This window comes from Dermochelys coriacea, chromosome 6 (genome assembly GCF_009764565.3).
Source record: "Dermochelys coriacea isolate rDerCor1 chromosome 6, rDerCor1.pri.v4, whole genome shotgun sequence".
Taxonomy (NCBI): Eukaryota; Metazoa; Chordata; order Testudines; family Dermochelyidae; genus Dermochelys; species Dermochelys coriacea.
The window spans coordinates 28,975,900-28,996,189 of NC_050073.1; the positions used below are offsets into that span (position 1 = coordinate 28,975,900).

Genomic DNA, 20,290 nt, shown 5'->3' on the forward strand with positions numbered 1-20,290 from the left:
ATAGCATGCAGTTAATACTTGGAGGGGATTTTCCCCTTCAGATCTTCTAGACTGTGGGGTTGGCTGTGAGATAGTCAGAAGAAAAAGGACCCTTTGAACAACATAACCCAACATTTGTGTTTGAGTTAAATAGATATGGCTGTTCTGATGGCAAAAAAAAAAAAAAGCTTCTTGCTTTCATATCCTCCATCCTTGGTGCCACTGTGTTTTTTTTACTTTTCCTGAAGAATTTCTAGAGTAGACATAGGCTCTAGAGATGTGGTGCCCCTCTTTACCCATGCCCAAAAGGGTAGACTGTAGAGGCAACCATTTGAAGGAAGCTTCTGTGATAGAAGATGCTGGTCTCACCACACATAATGCACTATGGTGGTGGTGACCCCTGAATCAAGGCTTAAAGATGTTTCCAAGTCACATGAGATCTAAAATGTGCATTGTCATGCTGTTAAGTTCAGCTTTTGGGCTGCCTGCCTCCATGACATTGTGTGTGTTACCCATTGTTTAAACAGTTGTTGTGTCTGTTATCCAAGTGAAAGCACTAGGACCAAAGCACTTGACCTTACACCCAGTGAACTAAACGAACTCATTAAATAAGTGCTTGGATCTCAGAGCTATATCCTGCCAGCGTTCCACTCCTGGGATTTACAGTAACATCCATAACAGACCTGGGCCTAATTTAAAAAAGGAACAATGTACCTGGACTTTAATTGATTAAAAGTCAAATTTTAGAAAACTAAACAAATATTAAATCACACAAATATAAATTTACAGGAACTAAGAAACTTAAGTCAATTCTAAGCTACTCTGCCCTGGCAGGACAATGGACTTGATAAGCCAATGTGTCAGTCTCTTCCATTTCTATGACCGTCTATGAACATTATACAACAGTATCACGCACTGAAACAGTAATGATGGAGGGATAGGCCTTTTGGTGGGAGGTTTAATTACCAGCTGGGAAGATACTGGAGGTAGCACAGGTAAGTCTGGTCAACGCAGTCACTCATAAACCTGCAAGCCAGTGCCCTGTGCCATGGAAGTTATAGCTAGCTCTAAAAGAATGAATTTGATGAAAAGGACAGGCACATGAATCTTTCTTCAGCTGTTTCAGCTAGTACAACAGGACATGCTTACAGACATATGATGCTGTATATCAGTCCAGTCACTTGATTCATCCCTCTCCCTTTCATTCAGCTTGTAACATGCAGTCTTTTATAGTGCATATTTTATTATGTCAAAGCAGAGAAGACACCATCTCACTACTGAGTTAATGGCAAACAATAAGTAACATAGACTACAAAATATAGCCTTTGAGTCTTGTTATTTCATCCACAAAGTCTTTGTTTAGAGCGATATCTAAAATCACATACATGGTGACCAGACAACAGCCAGTATAAACTGTGCTGAAAATATCTTCTTTATTTTCAGGAAACGGATTATAGCTCAATGAAATCAACTGGGTGTGGGATTTGCAACACCTCTCCTCTCCTAGGGCCAGATAGTGGCCCTAACTTCCACAGGTGGGCAGGAGTGCAAGGAGGAGGAAGACACACACCCTCACACCCAATGTGCTGGCCAGCATAAGGTCTGGTTCAGCTTAGTTCTCCTCTAGGGAGGCAACCTGTGACCTTTGGACTCCGGGTCACCATTCAGAACCGGCCCAGCACAATTACATGCTGCACCTTGCTCAGGGAAATTGCAAGGCTACAATCTGGCCCTAGGAATTGTTCTGCCAACTGTTTGGGCACTCTGAGAAAATGAAGAATTAGTGATAATTTCATTTCTCCTGTAAGCTCTGTGTGTACACTGGCTAATACCATTTTAAGGCATTGTTGTTAACCAGAAGTAACCAAACAGAAAATCAACGAGATACCACTTTATTTTATAGGCACTTCTATAACCATATAATTGCTTTGTCATTAACATGGCAAACTCCACTGCACATTTCAGAGGACACAACAGGATTTGGTTTTACTGCCTTTGATACTCAAGGAATCCCTGATGCAATAAAAGCATTGAGTTAGATACATGTGCAGTGACTCTTTGCAAATTGAGCATCCATTGTGCGCTCAGAAATAGTTCACACACAGCCCTGAATATTAGCACATGCTGTTTTATGATTTCATGAGAATGTGCCGCTTCAAACGAAACCACTAACCAGATAATTACATCCTACAAGCCTAACTCAGTCAGAGTTCCCAGAGAAATTGCTGAATAAGACTGCAGATTTGGTCTTTGGTGACTAGCCTCCATATTTAACATACATCATGGTCAACATTTGCATTGCAGATGCAAGATTACATGGTTAGCTGTGCTCTATAAAATGAAGGATTGTATTAAATAGATTATGAGATTGTACAGAAGTATTATAGATGATTAACATCCTACTTTTATTATTAATCATCATTATATGTCACCATAACATTAGTACTTCAGGGTAAATGCTGCAAACATACAAGCAATTAGATAGGCAGAGTACTGGATTAAAAATGCCCAAATCTCCCAAGTCTTTGAGTAAGGCTGGTGGTCAGCAGATGATAAATGTTTTTAGTTAACAACCCAAATGTTTTCTTTGTTTTCCTCCCACACACCTTAACTCTGTCAGTTATTTTGCTAGGTGTTTGGTTCCTCATAGCAAATCCAGTAGAACGCTGGCAGGTCACACCTGAGGCACGCTGTTAGCTGGCTGAAACATCGTTCTTTTAGTTTTTTCACTTTCCTGCATACAAAGGAAACAAACAATGAATAGCTAGAGGGCTTAGTCTTCTAAAAAATTCTTTACACCATTTTCTACTAGGAAGATAACCAGGTAGTTTGAGAGATTTCACTCACTCGGAAACACACATTTATACCACTGACACTTTATTCCACTGAAAGAATCTTGCTATACATTTGTAGAACTGATTGCATTTATGGGATAGAAGCTTGACAGTTGATTCCCATAAAGCATTTCCAAAACTTCACATCAACACTTGTAAACAGAATTAGCAGTGTGGCCCCTTAACAACCAAATGCCTTTGCTTTTGCATTCTTACAGCATGGCGTCGCCTCCTTTTAGGCTGAATGCACTCCTGTCCATATGATGGCCATGGAAACCCTTTGGGGGCCATTTGACTATTCTCGCTTTCCACTTCTTCAGAATCAGAGTCGTCTTGTTGCATCGAAGGAAAATGCTTGTCTGAATAAATGTCCTTCAGCTTGCCCTCAAAGAACACTTCCAGGCATCGTCCTGCCTCTGCAACCTCTGAATCTGGCTGTAAGGGAAGAAATAATAATCCAGTATCATTGTGTGCCCATAACTCGCCAAGGCTAAAATAGCAGGTCTGCCTAGCCTCCTGCCTGAAACAGGAGCGTCCTGTATTTGGAACTTGTCTCCTACATCTTTGCTAGCCTCCTCTGCTCGTCCCATAGTCTGCCAAATCCCTCTGCATTTACACCATACGTTTAATCCAGGTACTGCTATTAAGAGAAGCATTCTTTGCACCTGTTAGAGAACGGATCTGCTATGGGCTACAGTAACTGAGAGCAGCATCCTCCAGTGCTTTGGAATCTGTTAGCTCTCCTCCCGCACACCTTAATTCTCCCAGTTACTTTGCTGGACAGTTGGATCCTTATAGTAGCACTCCAGCAGCTCACATCTCAGGCAGTCCATTAGCTGGCTGACATATTGTTCTTTTAGTTTTTATATCCATGTAGCTCCAGTCTCCAAACACATATTTCTGGCATTAACAAATCTATAGAATTTCTCAGCGTTAAGGAGTCTCGTTATCCACTCGATTAGACCAGTTTTATGCCAGTGTAACTCCAATGGAATCAATAGTTACACCAAAGTGGTGGATAAGACCCAAGATTTCTGTTGTTTCACAGATTGATGGTGGTGTGTGCTGGTTTCTGCATAGTAGATACTTACATAATTGAACTTCGCACAGTTCCAGAACATGAGACGCACATCGGCTACCAGTTCCTCTGGTGCAGAATAGTGTGATTTGTCCTTCTTTTGGAGTTTTTTCCGCATGATTGACAGGTCCATGGGCTTTTTGATGATCTGGTAATAATGACGAGCCTGTGATAAAAAGAAAATGCAGGGAGATTGTTGGGCAAAACCTTTTTCAAAGTGGGAACCCAGTTAATTAATAATACTACTCTGGCGATATTGCCTTCCATCTAAAGACCTCAAACATCCCTGTGAGATAAATAAGTATTATTATTTCCATTCCACAAATAAGGAAAGCGAGTTACAGAATAACAGGAGTGATTCACCCATGGTTACACAGGAAATCCGAGGAAAAATCTAACTCCTACACTTAAAGATAATCTTCCTCATTCCTTAGTTAACAAATATGAGGCTGGATTAAACACATATCTGCTAGCAAGACTGATCTTCAAACCACTGCACTGTGGTAACTGTTCTTCTGCTATTTCCAGTCTCTAGAGTTCCACCCCATTATAGCATGATGCTCCTGTTGTCATTTAACCCTTATGGATACAGTAACATGTGTAATACTGACAACAAAACAACATCTCCCCCAGTCAGCCTTAACAATAATGTTCTGAGACGACATCACCTTGCAGTTTAGAAAAGCGTCTGGCACTGGCTACTGTTGAATACAGGATACTGGGATAGGTGGTCTGACACAGCATGGACATTCTTATGTTCTTAACAAATGTATCTAATAAACTAATCAGGGCCTTTTGGGGGAACAAACTGTGGGTTAAACCATAATGGACTGGCATTCTTATACTGCCTTTAAGCCAAAGCACCATTGTCAGGGCTCAGCCTGAAGTGGCTATAAAGTGTGTCACCACAGAATTTTTCTGATGCCAACCTCAGCTTCTTTGGTTGGCGCCAGATCTCTCTCTCTTCCCCTCTCATTTAATCTTCCCAAGAAGCACCTTCCTTGCTGAGTTCCACAAGTGCTTGGTGATTTGCTCTGAATTGCAATTTTCCCTTCTATTATATTACTATATGGGTCATTCATTCCGCTTTGCTCTAATTTTCTCCTCCAAACTGCTTCATGCTGGGGTCCAGTATCATGATATTTACTGCTGTGTTCTCCTCAAACATACCTAGTAAATACTGGTGCATGAATCAACGAACAACGACTGTCTTAAGAGACAGACACTAGAGAATGGCATCAACTCTATCATGCATCCAGTTACTCTTAGTCCCGGTCACTCTTAGGTATGTTGGCAGAATTCAATTTCTATATTTTTATAATTTTGACAGATTATCAGTGTTTATTTTTAAGCATTTATTTTTATCTATTTAAATTTTTACAGTTGTGTAAAATTATAGGTTTTAAGCATTTTTTCTATTTCAATCTATTCAAATTTTCATAGTTTTGGGAAATTAAGGGTTGGGGGGTCAGAGACAATAATTTAATGACAGTAGAAAGAGATTAAAAAAGTTAAAGCTTTATAATCATTAAAACACAAACGGTCAACGTCACATGTCAAAATATACAAAGCAAATACCCTTAATTCAAACTCTAATACATTCTCAAGCAGCATTCTTCTTACTTTGCCTACCTGTTATTATAGATGGAAATATTTATTGTTGGTTTGTGTTTGTAAGCTGAAATTGATGTTTACCAACATTTACCGGTAAAAATTTAATCCTTCCAAACCTACTCGTATGGCAGCATGATATACTGCCACTGCACCACTGAGCTATCTTGCATTTTCTACATATCCAGTAAACGGATTAGTGTTTGTGGGGGCCCTGGGCCAGAGCAAGTGGGGCCCTCCGCTTTCTGCCAGGCGGAGCAGGGCAAGCCCCTGCGCACCGTCCTCCCTCACAGGCAAGAGTTCCCGGTAGGCGGTGGAGCAAAACGGAGCACCCCATTGGCCCAGTGGCTAATCTGCCACTGCCAGTAAATCAATAGTCCTAACTTAATGTGACACCTCCCACCAACCTGACATTTTGTAAGCATCTTACACTAAACACCCAAACGTGCTATTAGAAAATTTGCTGGCATGTTGTATAGGTCATCAGTGTTTTGGTTTCTGATCTGGTACCTTAGTGGTCCTGCACAAGAGGGAACACCTAACAGTAGGTGATGCCACTGTTTGGTTGGAATGTCAATGATTATCCTTTGAGAAGACAATAAGAGGTCGATTATTCTTTGGATTTTCTCCTAGTTCCCTGTGTATGTAGCACTTACCAGTGGACTGACAGGCTCATGGAATGGAAGGCTCAGGCTACTGCAGAACAGGGCAAGCACCAACTTTTCACATTTCTGTAAAATCCAAAATTAGAATCAATGCTGAGACTACTGGGAGTTGCTGCTGAGCCATGCACTCATAGGCGCCAACTTCTCCTGGTGCCAGTGGGTGCTCGCGCCCTTTGGCCCTGCCCTGACTCCACCCCTGCTCCGCCCCATTCCCCAAAGTCCCTGCCCTAACTCTGCCCCCATTGGACTCCTTCCCAAAATCCCCGGCCCCACCTCTTCCCCTGAGCACACTGCGTTCCTGCTCCTCCCCCCTCCCTCCCACAGCTTGTAACGCCATGAAACAGTTGTTTTGTGGCGGCAAGTGCTGGGAGGAGAATTGTGGAAGGTGCACTCAGGGGAAGAGGTGGAGGAGAGCTGGGGCGGGGAGCTGCTGGTGGGTGCAGAGCACCCACGGAGTCAGCGCCTATGCATGCACTTCCGAATACTGAAGGGTATGCTTCCTAACCCTGTGTATAATCAGCCTCATTTCATAACCAAGTACTTTAATACCACACCCCACAATGATGATAACACTACTTTTCTTCTGTTTCTTTTAAGATCCATATTATTTTGTATGTTTCTTTCTAAATAAATGTTTTATTGCATTATTAGACAGACTCTTGGGAAATCATCCCCCCCCCCTGCACTCACTCCTTCCACACTCACACTTCTTTAAGTCACTGATTAAAAGAACAGCAACAACAATAAAAATGATTAGCTGAGAACATTTCACTGTCAGAGGCACCTGCTGTGATCTACATGGAGGTATCCTATGTATAGAACATGAAAATGTGGCCTCCGTTTTAGCTTTTCTTTTTGCAAGTGCACAAAGGGCTACATCTGTGAATGAAGACTAGCGTTACACACGCAATTGTTTTGTGTGCACAAATGGGTACACTTACTCATCTCACATGTATATTTTCAAAGGCCCTTTGAAAATTTGGCTCTGGGTGTCTGCTAGTGGACATTAATTTATTGACCCTGTTTCTTTAAGAATATAGAATCTAACAAAGACACCAAATAATTTGATACTACTTAGAATTTGCAAAAGATAAACTCTTTGTTGCTTCCTATTCTATCTAATCCCCTTTATAAATCATCTCAATACATCCAAACACAGCCACAATTAAAAGAAATCTTTTCTTTAGAAAGCTCGCCACCAAGGACCAATTAACAGGAGGCAATCAGCACAAATCTCTGGCAGTAGCTGGCCAAATGTTCCATATTGATATAAATGCATATATAACTGGTGAAAGATGGTTAGTAGTACAATATAAAAAAAGCAAACAGTTCACGGTAACTTGAGAAACATTTCTATCATCATTCTTTCGTTTTCTAAGTTGCCAGGAATTTTGCTCCAGAACGGTCAGTGAGCCATTACATTTCAGCTTTGTTCGGTAACCAACCAAGGGAAATCTTTGTAGCCCATTCCTCTTCCCTACAGAAACTTCACTGTTCAACTCCAAAAGATCTAAGCCCAGATATCACTGAGATGCACAAGCTCCGTCTTGTATGACTCTTGGTTCATGTTGCAAGGTGCCGAGTAGACTGGAGTTTACTGCACAGGCTTTCAGAATAGAGTTATATTTCAAGGGGGATTTAATAGCTGAGGAGACTGATAATGGGGAATTCTGTGTCTATATTTATTGGTATATATTTGTACCCACCTTCTGGTCAAGGTCATCAAGGCCATGCAGTGCTCTCTCCCCTTTGTTACAACGGCGGTAGCGTGTGTTTTCGCAGTCATACTCCACCTCGGGCTTTGACAGGTTACGGCAGAGTGTACACACCCATTCTCCCCTGCAGCACAAGACAGCAAAATTTCATGTCTCTGAATTGAAAGGACAATTGATACCTAATGGAAAGCTTTGGGAAACATGGTATTTAGAAAAAAGAAAAGGAGAACTTGTGGCACCTTAGAGACTAACAAATTTATTTGAGCATAAGCTTTCATGAGATACAGCAGTGAGCTCTGGAGCCACATGCGGCTCTTCAGAGGTTAATATGTGGCTCCTTGTATAGGCACTGACTCTGGGGCTGAAGCTACTGGTGTCAACTTTCCAATGTGCCGAGAGGGTGCTCACTGCTCAACCCCTGGCTCTGCCATACACCCTGCCCCCACTCCATCCCTTCCCGTCCTGTCCCCTGAGTTTACCATGCCCTCGCTCCCCTCCTCCTGAGCCTCCTTCATGCCATGAAATATCTGATCGGGAGATGGGGGAGGGAGAGGGAGGCGCTGATTGGCGGGGCTGCCAGTGGGTGAGAGGTGCAGGGGGACTGAGAGGGGGCTGCTGATGAATTACTGTGGCTCTTTGACAATGTACATTGGTAAATTCTGGCTCCTTCTCAGGCTCAGGCTGGCCACCCCTGCTTTAGCAGGAGTCCATTGCTCTCAATGGAACTCTGACAGATGCAACTTTTGTAGAATGCAGGCCTAAATATCTACCATTAAGAAAAGTTACAATGACAGGCAAACAACATTGCCTCCTCCTGCCCCTGAAAAAGAACTAGCTACATTTAGGGACCAAATGTCTTCAACAAGGATGAATCTGAAGCTGGCTCAGCACGTTTATGTTATAGGGAAAATTTGCTTTATACAATGTTTTGAAATGTTTTACTTTACACAATGGTTTAACAATTTAGCTATTTCTAGCAACAACAAAATGAAATCTTGCTGGCTTGTGAGGAGCAAGGATTTACATACCCCTCAAACCAATACCCCACCATTCAAGGGATTTCCGTCATTTTAGAGGCAAATTTACCTGAACTCCACACAAATGCGGTGTCCGTTGACCCTTCCTTTTGTAAATGACTTACAGCTGAAATTCAGAATCATGGAACTACAGTTTATAGATGTTGGCAGGTTGAGAGATACGAGAAGGACCCAGGGGCTAGTGCAGAAGCACTGCTTCTCTGTACAAAAGACCCAGCCTTCCACAAATATCTTAATAGTCATAGGTCTGAAGTTGAGGTCATCTACATACTGTATTTAGAAGGCCTTGCTGCCTGTCTGCCTTCTTTGTGTGTGTGTGGGACGATCTCCCCCTAATTAAACTAGGGGGCAAGTCTACAAAATGAAACTCACTGATTTTCCTGGTCTCTGTACTGCTTTTTACCCCAATAGGGGATAATTTGAACTTTACCACAGATTTTATACAAAAACTAAGGATTTAGTTGTCTGTAACACACTGCAGTCATGTTTATAAAAATTCAAGTCTGCCTCTCCATTATAGTGCTGGCTGACTGCTGGAGGGGATCATAGATATGGTTAATAATTCATCTGACTCCTGGTATGAGAGAATAGAAAAAATGTTCTGCTTTTTGTAAAATGAACAAAAAAGGCAACACAGAAAGAAAACGTGAAAGAGCCCTTGAAACACTGACATATATGCCCCTCAGGCAGACTCAGAGGCAGAAAAAGGGAAGTGTTATATGTACTCACACTGGGAAGCTGAGCAGAGCTGGAACATGGCATGAGAGATGGAACACTTTGGGGCAGTGATCACAACACAACAGTTCCCCTCCATTCAGACAAACGGCACAGAAATCCTCATTCTCAATCAGATTGGCTTCCTGAGCAAGCAGAGATTTTTTCATGCTGGGGATATCATTCCCATTGCTAAGCTTGTGATCAACAGGAGGGATATCTACAAAAGTAGACGGTGCCTGTCCTGCTGGGCGGCTGATGGGGAACTTCCTATCTTCATATGTGGGAATCGGTTCTTCAGGCGGATTATCTTGATTGACCTTGGGAGAAAGAAATCCAGAATAACAGAATCATCTTTTTCACAACTGATGCCCTAACTCCTATCTGAAGTGGACTCTGCTGGATACAGCACTGGACTGGGACTCTGGTCTCTGCTACTGGCCTGCTAAGTGACCATGGCCAAGACACTTCCCTTCCTGGCCTCAATTTCCCTATCTGTAAAACAGGGATAATGATACTGACCTCCATTGTGAAGTGCTTGGAAAACTAAAGATGAAAAATACTACGCAAGAACTGGATATTATTAATTATTATTATTAATAAAACCAGTTCCAGCTTAGATGTCAAGTCTATATTGTTTTTCATGACAACTAAATTCCATGCAGCATCCCTGGTGAATGCAAGTTTTAAAGGAAATGCACTTGTGTGTGTCAAAAAGGGACTAGTTCTGTTGCTCTCATCTATGTCAACGTCAAACCTCCACTGATTTCAATGGGAACTAGTTCAGGCCCAAAGCTATGTTGAGGAGGCAGAGGGTGCCTTTTAAAATACTATTAAATTGAACTTCAGTTCTAAAGCATAGGTCTGATGGGTCTTAGATTTGTTTTTAAGTGGTTCACCCTGTATGATGGATGGATCAAAGGGGCCAGTTACAGCACCAATATACAACCACTGCTTTGGTGTCAAAGCCTATCTGAAGTATTCTTGAAAGGGAAGTAACGGTGTAGCGTTACTCTAAAAATACAGCTAATAAGTGCTGCAATAGCTATTAATCTTAGGGTTTTATACTGCTGCCCATCACCAAAGTATCAAGAGTATCTTAGAACAGTAAAATCCATCAGCAGGGCAGTTCACAGTATCACAAGAAGCCTAGGAAAGTCAGTGTGAGAAGAGAGAGAAAGCAAGCAAGCAAACAACCATGCAAACCCAACTCACTTTTATAGCCATACTTGAAGACTGGGTACCACATTCAATTATCAGAAGGAAAGTCTCATCTTGGTCATCCTTCTGGGGCTGCAGTTTGAACACTGGAAGCTCCCCAGATTCTGATGCACATATTTTCAGGCGTTCCAATCGCACATAGGGGATCTTCAGCTCTTTAGTGTAAGATCTGAAATTATGATAAAATTCATTAGTATTGTACAAAGTCCTCTTCTCCTAATTTCAACATCTTTTCCATATTACTCTTTGTTTGTTTGTTTGTTTAAGGCAAAGCATTAAAGCACATGCTCTAAAGGTGAAGTCAGTGGAATTTAAGCACTCGCTGACATGCTTTGCTAAATAGGAATACGACTCCTCACCTTTTTGAATTTAATCATGTGCTTAGCTACTTTGCTGAATTGGGGCCTAAATCTATACCTACGATGTCTGCCCTCCTGCCTTTGTGCTTCAACTGCCCAAAGCCAGTTAGGACTGACACTCTTCAGAGTGTGACTGGCTTCAAGAAAGATCACACTAGCCACATCATTTCAAAATGAAAATATTTGGAAAACAATTTTTGGAAGCAAAATTATGCAAAAATGGCAAGATAATTTAGAGTCCTGCAGTCCTTGTTTTGTTGCATCTTTCTGGACTATACAGTATTTTTCATATATAATTTGGATTATGTGACATTTCAGTAGTTAATGGTATAGTCTATAAATATTGACATGTTCTATATGATCATAAAGCATGTCACTGAAGATGTACAAATCCAACATTGCTTTGAAAATGTAGTTTTCCAGTTTATGAAAATGCTTTTTAAAATGGAAATTTGTCTGCCCTGAGCTGGGTTGATACCTCCAACTAATTTATACAGGTGAACAAAGTGCTATAAAATGGTAAGGACCTTTAGCTGTAAAATGTGTATGTGTATTTTTTATAAGAAACCGTAGCAGAATAATGTTGTATTTAAGGAGAATTAACTGATACTTGATTATAAATGAGATGGCTAAAATAAAAATGAGCTTTGAAAAGCGTCTGGAAGTGTCTTTGTTTTTCTGTCAAGGTGATAATGTGCCTTCACTTGCACGTGATCTTATTCACCCACCCCTCCCTGACCCATAAGCTGCTAGATCCCTACTACACACACTGCTAGTATTGCTGTGTTAAGTGTACATTCCACTGAAATTAGGAACACAAGAGGTGTTGGTAGATGTACTTGTTTTGTTCATCAGTGATATGCAGGCACAGATTCTCACCCATACCAGAGCTCTGTGCAACACAGCTGCAGAGGTGGAGAGGGTGGTGTGTGCAGTTGGAGCCACCTCTGTGCTCCCCCAAGTCCCAGTATGGCTGGGGCCCATTTCACACCCAAGATACCAATGCAATTTCAAAAAGCCCTTGCAAATGCCTTCAAGCAACTGGAATATATGACATTAGTCATGGTTGCTACTTTATGTCTTCTGGAATTATTAGTTACAAGGCAACCTGTTTTCCTTTCAAAACAACCTGCCAATAACACTAAGCTAGATACACTCTGACTATTTTACTATGTTCATCAAATTTCATGGCCAGTACTTCTATGCAGAAAGTGATTCTTTTACCTGATGTTCTGATTACTTTTTACATCCATCTCAATATTTTCCTTTTCATAATTAATGGATTCTGGAACAGAAAAAGAAAATTAAGAAAATATCTATAATATCACAGTCAGATTAAGGTAGAGGCGCACTTTAATATTCATGTAATGTGATGTGATATATTTGCAATCTGGAATAATTTCATATCTATTTAAGGTAATTACATGCCCTGCCATCACTCACAGTACCTGAGCCCCTCTCAAAACCTTACTGTCTTTGTCCTCGCAACACCTCTGTGAGGTAGAGAAACACTATTATTCCCATTTACAGATAGGGAACTGAGGCACTGAGTTAGGCACCTAAATACCTTTGAGGATCTGGGCCTAAATGACTTGCTCAAGATCACACAGGATATTTGTGGTGGAGCAGGAATTGAATATGAATCTCCCACAGCACATCCTTCCCCCCCCACACACAAGCACCATATTTCTCCTCCCCACATGGCACTGTGCATGTGTAATCCTCATTACAAAATGTAACTACATAGGATTAATTTGGGACAGGGGGCTCTATTCTAACGTTATTGACTGAAATGGGAACAAGATTGGGTCCATTATGAACCCTACCATTTTCCTCCTTAAATAGGACAATGTTAAAGAGAAAATAATCGGAATGCCACAGTTTTAAGCAGTCAACACAGAAGTGCAAGGTAAATGTTGCAGGAGCACTGCACTTGCATCAGATTGTGAGAGGCCCTTGTATGGCCATGAAGGGGTGGGTATGACTAAACGTACCAGTGTCCATACCCTACACGCTGTTGTAATAATCTTTGTACAAACTATGCTTTGTGAGGTATCATCTGAAAACTCAATTAGCTGATCAATAATACCATGGCAAAAATATATGTTAGGAGCATGATATATGAAGTGATGACCAAGCTGAAATCATGACTAAAAGTATGTTTTCCAGAGAAATCTGGGGCGTGATCAAACCAGTTCCTCAGAGACAAAGGGCAAGGTGACGCCTCAGCAAGGCTGATAGACCATTACCTGCTCAGTGGCCATTCTTTGGCAGGAAAGGGGGCAAGGGCAAAAATCAACATCTTAGCAAAGAAACAGCATGGAGTTCCCTTCAGCACAGACTGCTTGTCACCTTGCTCCCAGCTGGAAATGCTTCTCAAAGGGAGGACAGGACTATAAAAAGAAGAGACAGACCCCAAGACAACCCTCCTCTCTCTCTCTTTCTCTGTCCTTTGATTCACTGCACCAGCAGAAACAAAGGAAGCACCATTGAACTGGGGGAAGGGGTCCTGGCCTATGAAGTTTGGTCAGTATGACTGTTGAGAGTATGTGGTGAGAAAAATGTTGCTTTGAATTTAACATAGTTTGTTAAGTTAGGCGCCAGTTGCATTTTATCTTTATTCTTGTAATCCTTTCTGACTTTCATACCTCATTACTTGTACTCAAAATCTATTTCTTTGTAGTTAATAAGCTTATTTTATTGTTTCATCTAAATTGAGTGTGTTTAAATTGAAGTGTCTGGAAACTCAACTTGGGATAAGTTGTGCACTCAACTCGAGTGTGTGCATATTATTTATATTAAAGAAATATGGACTTTATATGAATTTGTATGGTCTAGGAGAGAGCTGGGTAATACAAGACATACATTTCTGGGAGGAAATCTAAGATTGGGAGTGTATTGGGGCCACCCTGCAGTATAACCGAGGCTGGCAAGAGCCAAGGTTTGGCTGTCTGCAGTACACACGCAGACATAGCTGGGAGTGACTTGCATGCTGCTGGAGGCATTTTATGAGTAGTCCAGACTGGAGGCTACAGCAGAAAAGCAGTGTAAAGGGCACCCCAGATTAGAGGGCAGGGGTGACAACTGCTCATTGTCTGGATTGTATCCTGGGTATGTCACAGTAAGCACGTAAGTCTCCCATATTATGCAGCTGCAAAAGATCCTCCACAGCAGCAATTGCTACATTCCAGGAAGTGCAGGGGCTGCTCGCTTCTGCTCCTTCCTGATGAGCAGGACCGAATAAAGGGAACAGGGAGGAGGCATGCTCAAGGCTCTGATCTTTACACCACCCTGCAGATTGGGGCCAGAGCTCCAAGGGCAGCAATGGCACTTAGGCCTAGTCTACAGTACGCGGTTATTTTGGAATTAGCCAAGTTAATTCGAAATAAAACTGATTTTGTCACCATGACCAAACTGTTTTTTTCGATTTAAAGGATTCTTTAATCCGATTTCTGTACTCCACCTCGACAAGTGGAGTAGCGCTAAAATCGAGATCACAGTTCTGGGTTACAGGTACTGTGGATGCAATTCGATGTTATTGGCCTCCGGGAGCTATCCCAGAATGCTCCCTTGTGACTGCTCTGTACAACACTCTCAACTCCGATGCACTCGCCAGGTAGGCAGTAAAAGACCCGGGAACTTTTGAATTTCATTTCCTGTTTGGTCACCATCAGCACAGTCCACCGTGCAGAGTCCACCATCACAAGAGACCACGCAGTCTCAGATTTGCAGACGAGCTCCAGCATGGTCCGAACGGGAGGTACTGGATCTCATTGCATGTTGGGGAGATGAATCTGTTATGACAGAACTATGTTCCAAAAAAAGAACTGCAAATACGTACACTAAAGTCTCCAGGGCCATGACGGAAAGAGGCTACTCCAGGGACACAGAGCAGTGTCGTACAAAAATCAAGGAGCTCAGGCAAACGTACCAAAAAGCCAGGGAGGTGAATGGGTGCTCTGGGTCACAGGCCCATATATGCTGCTTCTACCATGAACTGCATTCAATTATGGGGGGTGATGCCACCACTACCCCACCGCTATCCGTGGACACCTGCAAGGGGGCAGTTGCACCAAGCGAGGAGGATGAGTTGTTGGAGGACGAAGAGGAGGAGGAAGACAGTGCACGGGCGGCGAGTGGGGAATCCATTTTCCTCCCTAGCCAGGAACTATTCTTAACGCTGGACCCAATAGCCTCCCCCTACTCCCAATGTGGGCTCCCGGACCATGATCCTGGAGAAGGCACTTTTGGTGAGTGAGAGCCTGATCGGAGCCACGTGGCGGGGGGGAAACCCAGCCACACTGGGCTGTTCGCGTTTAGTTTAAAGGGCTCATCCCTGCTCAGAGCCTTATCAGAGCCACATGGTGCGGGGGGCGGGGTGTTGTGTGAAGCGATCATCCCAGAGAGCCTGCAGGCCCTCCTTTTATATGGCAAACCCATGAGGCATTGCTTGCTATGGGAAAGGGGCCAGGCAGTTTGAAAGCAGTGAAATGAATGTGGAAGAAGCAGAACGCCGAGTGCCCCTAGGGCTTACCATGGCTGCCTGCAAGCTGAATTCTGATGCCTGACCGCATGTGATGGCTTACTCACACCAAAGTGGCAGGCACTTCAGTATAAGAGGCAAAATACGACCTTGTACAGAAAGAACATGTGCTGTGTACTATGAATTGTCTGTTTCACCGAGAAAGCATCCCCTTTGTTCTCTAAAATGTATCTTTTCAAATACCACCCTCCCTTTTTCTCCTCCCGCAGGTGCAAATGTTTCAACGCGGCCTCTATCTACTCCGTCCCAGAGGCTGGTCCAGATTAGAAGAGGGAAAAAAACGAACTCGGGAGGACATATTCGCCAAGCTCATGCAGTCCTCCCACACTGATAGGGACCAGCTGAATGCATGGAGGCAAACAATTGCAGAGTCCCATAAAGCATTAAATGAACACAAAGAGAGGAGGGATGCACGCGATGAGAGCAGGCAGGATGCCATGGTCAAGCTCATGGGGGAAAAAACTAACATGCTCCGCTGTGTGGTGGATCTAATGCGGGAAAGGCAGCAAGACCACAGACTGCTGCTGCAGCCCCTGTATAACCGCCCTTCCTCCTCTCCAAGCTCCACAGCCTCCCCACCCAGACGCCCAAGAACATGGGGATGGGGAGGCTACTGGGACCCACACACTCAACCCCAGAGGACTGCACAAGCAGCAGAAAGCTGGCATATCCGAAATTTTGATTTGATTTCTGGACTTGTCCTTCCCTCCTACTCCACCCCCCTCCCCCAATACCCCTCTCCCCCAGGTCTACCTTCTGATTTCTCTCAATGTGTTGTGCAACAAATTAAAAAAAACGGTTTTTAAACAATTGTGACTTTATTTCCTTTCATATATATGTGGGGGATAACTTCAAAAGAAACACACACAACTGTCACACCGTACCCTGGCCAGTCATGAAACTGGCTTTCAAAGCTTCTCTGATGCGCAGCACGCCCTGCTGTGCTCTTCTAATTGCCCTGTTGTCTGGCTGTGAAAAATTGGCCGCCAGGCAAGTTGCCTCAACCTCCTACCCCGCCATAAACGTCTCCCCCTTACGCTCACAGATATTGTGGAGCACACAACAAGCAGCAATTACAATTGGAATATTGGTTGTGCTGAGATCTAACCGAGTCAGTAAACTGCACCAGCGCGCTTTCAAACATCCAAAAGCACATTCTACCACCATTCTGCACTTGCTCAGCCTATAGTTGAACTGCTCCTTACTACTGTCCAGGGTGCCTGTGTACGGCTTCATGAGCCATGGCATTAAAGGGTAGGCTGGGTCCCCGAGAATAGCTATAGACATTTCAACATCCGCAACAGTAATTTTCTGGTCTGGGAAGTAAGTCCCTTCCTGCAGCTGTTCAAACAGATCACAGTTCCTGAAGATGCGAGCGTCATGCACCTTTCCCGTGCATAATGTTGATGTTGGTGAAACATCCCTTGTGATCCACCAGTGCTTGCGGCACCATGGAAAAGTACCCCTTGCGGTTTATGTACTGGCCGCCCCAGTGTGCCAAGGCCAAGATAGGGATATGCATTCCGTCTATCATCCCGCCGCAGTTAGGGAACTCCAGTGCATTAAAGCCATCCACAGTGGTCTGCACATTTCCCAAAATCACTACCCTTGATAGCAGCTGGTCAATGATTGTGCTGGCTTGCAGCACAGCAGCTCTCACAGTAGATTTGCCCACTCCAAACTGATTCCCGACTGACCGGTAGCTGTCGGGTGTTGCAAGCTTCCACAGGGCTATGGCTTCTCAACTGTGAGGGCTGCTCTCATTTTGGTGTCTTTGCGCTTCAGGGTAGGGGACAGCAAGTCACAAAGTTCCATGAAAGTGGCCCTACACATACAAAAGTTTTGCAGCCACTGCAAATCATCCCATACCTGCAATACTATGTGGTCCCACCAATCTGTGCCCGGGCCCAGAATCAGCGTTCCATGAACTTGGCCCAACGCCACCATGATCTCCCAATCGCCACATGCTATGCTTCTAGGAACATCTGTGTCCATGTCCTCATCACTATCGTAATCACGCTGTCGTTGCTTCCTCGCCCGGTTTTGCAGGCACTGCACACACTGCTGGATAATGCGTGAGGTATTTACAATGGTCAAAACTGCAGCGGAGATCTGAGTGGGCTCCATGCTTGCCACGCTATGATGCCAGCATGGGTAATCCTGGAAAAAGGGCGCAAAACGTAGGAGAGCAGAGTGGCAGCGGAAGAGGTGCTGTTCGGTTCACGATAGCAGAAAAAGGCAAGAAATGGTTGTCTTTTGTAGCTTTCATGGAGGCGGAAGCCCAGGACAGACAACATGGAGAAACTCGGTAGTGCAGCAAGAGCGGGAGAGCAGAGTTGGCAGCGGAAGCATGCTGCTCAGTTCACAATGGCCGAGCAGAGTTGGCAGTGGAAGTGGTCGATGAGGAAGAGAAAGTAGATACTTATAGAAATTACATAGAAAGAGGAGAGGAAATGCGAGGTGGATTCATAGTACCAGGAGAGAAGCGGTGCACCATACTGCATTGTCTGCTGAAAGCAGTATGGCATCTGCACGCCAAAAAGGTGCGAAACGATTGTCTGCCGTAGTTTTCACAGTGGGTGGAGCAACTGATGACACACACCCAGAAACACTCACAAGAATGTTTTTGCCTCATCATGCACTGGGAGCTTAACCCAGAATTCCAATGGGCGGCGGGAACTGTGGGATAGCTACCCACAGTGCACTGCTCCAACATTCGATGCTAGCCTCGGTACTGTGGACGCACTCCACAGAATTCACGCGCTTTAGTGGCAACACACAAGACTGAATGTATAAAATCGCTTCCGAAAATTCAAATAGAATAATTTTGAAATAATTTCATACTGTAGATGTACCCTCAGATTGTAGCTGCCTGACACACAGTCTCTCCAGTGCTCCTTCTGGAGTGCTGCAGATCCTCACTACACTTGTGTTGCGGCATAACTGCCAGCACCTGGCTCAATACATGCAAGACTAATGAGTTCTCTCGTTTCACTATGGTGGAGCCTTCTGTGTATCAATTATAAGCTTCTGAGTATAACTACACTGCTCAGATAGTAATATTAATTTAGCCATTATAGAGAAAAACAGCCAAATGTTGGTATAAGTCACAGAATAATAGCTTGATCCTGCAATCCTCATTGACTTTAAAGTTTGCAGCATTGAGCCCTTACAATGTTGGCAATTTGCCTGTGAAGGCAGTTAGGCAAAATTTCATTCTCCATTAAGAATAGAGACGTAGTCCTTGACTGAAGGGAATGTTCTGCAGTACAATGAGCCAAGAAAAAAACCCACATTGTGCAATATGCTAACTTAATCAATATTTGCTGTGCTACCTCAGTGTAGCACTTAGCGGTAGTCACCTTACATTTCAGAAATAATTTTTTAAAAAGGGAGAATTTGGACTATTCAAATCAGTTCTTCACTAGTGATCCCTTCAAGTCTCATTAACAGGAGATCTTCTAAGAGAACTAATCCTCTTGAGCACACCACTTGCAAGCTTTCAGCCCTTTCTGATTCAGTGATGTGCTAGCTAACAATTTGAGAGATGAGATTCCATGTTTTTCCTCTACAAATGAGACTAAAAATTCCTTTCCATTGTGTTAGGTACTTGATGATGTTTTAAACAATGCTGGAGTAGTATGCAATACAATAAGATGAATTACATTTAGTTAGGTACAGAAATGACCACACTGTACTGGAAGACCTGCAAGCATGGCAGTGTTGAGCTGCATGAGATTTTGTCATGAGTTGGGTTTAAATCCTTGTTGAGGTTGATACTTGTGAACTCATGCTTCAATTAACATAACTGGAAACATAAGCCCCACCTATGACATAAGTATGTGTGAACCTGTCCAGGAGCTTTGGGGCATGTTTGTTTTTTTTGGGCAGGGGTACGTGGGAGTAAGAGAGAACATATATAGAGATTGGGGTTACAGACAAGCCTGAGGCAGAGGAAAAGAGAAGAGAAAAACAAGCAGGATCCTGTGACCCTGGAAAAAGCGAGAGCGCGCACTTTTTGGGTCGAGTGTTGGCTAAAGAGACTTGGGGGGCTGGTAAGCTAAGAAACTGCTCTATTTTGTTCTTGGCTCCTGCATTCAGAGAAACAGGACTTTGTACATTCCTCGTAAATAAACAAGACTGAATTAAAGTAATACCTGTCTACCACCAATTTCTACTCCCAACTGGAACACCCTCTGAGCCCCAAACTTTGACTAGCCACTCGGAATAAAAACGGGCAACAGCAGTTTAAAAACAAAACAAAACAGACGATAAAGAAAAACCTGGTACCTTCTTCATTTCTAAGTTGTTTTACACTGGTCAACTGCAGGCAGGCAGTACTGCTGATGGGTGCAGAAGGAGAGGCACACTGTTGCGATTTCTTGACTGAAAGATTAATAGGCTCTTCTAGCATTTTTTGCATAGGAAGAGCTAATTCATTAATGGTATTCGGTCCAGCAGTGGCTGAGTCATATTCAAGAGGGTCATTCATGGTACTAAAATCTTCATTTTCCAGCTTGAGAGGAAAAAAAAA

General features: G+C 43.3%; 1 protein-coding gene across 5 annotated transcripts in view; it reads right to left on the minus strand.

Moving 5' to 3' along the window:
• Window positions 1–1,420: 1,420 nt before the first annotated feature.
• TRIM66 (tripartite motif containing 66) overlaps window positions 1,421–20,290 on the minus strand; it is a 77,703-nt gene continuing 58,833 nt past the window's right edge. For all 5 annotated transcript variants that reach the window (XM_038406599.2, XM_038406598.2, XM_043515677.1 and 2 more), the window contains 9 exons: window positions 20,047–20,272; window positions 12,438–12,498; window positions 10,849–11,023; window positions 9,649–9,953; window positions 7,874–8,006; window positions 6,159–6,233; window positions 3,905–4,057; window positions 3,030–3,248; window positions 1,421–2,713 (listed from right to left, as the gene is read on the minus strand). In XM_038406599.2, coding sequence (XP_038262527.1) covers window positions 2,654–2,713; window positions 3,030–3,248; window positions 3,905–4,057; window positions 6,159–6,233; window positions 7,874–8,006; window positions 9,649–9,953; window positions 10,849–11,023; window positions 12,438–12,498; window positions 20,047–20,272 — 1,407 coding nt within the window. In that variant the 3' untranslated portion in view covers window positions 1,421–2,653. The remainder of the gene's footprint in view (window positions 2,714–3,029; window positions 3,249–3,904; window positions 4,058–6,158; window positions 6,234–7,873; window positions 8,007–9,648; window positions 9,954–10,848; window positions 11,024–12,437; window positions 12,499–20,046; window positions 20,273–20,290) is intronic.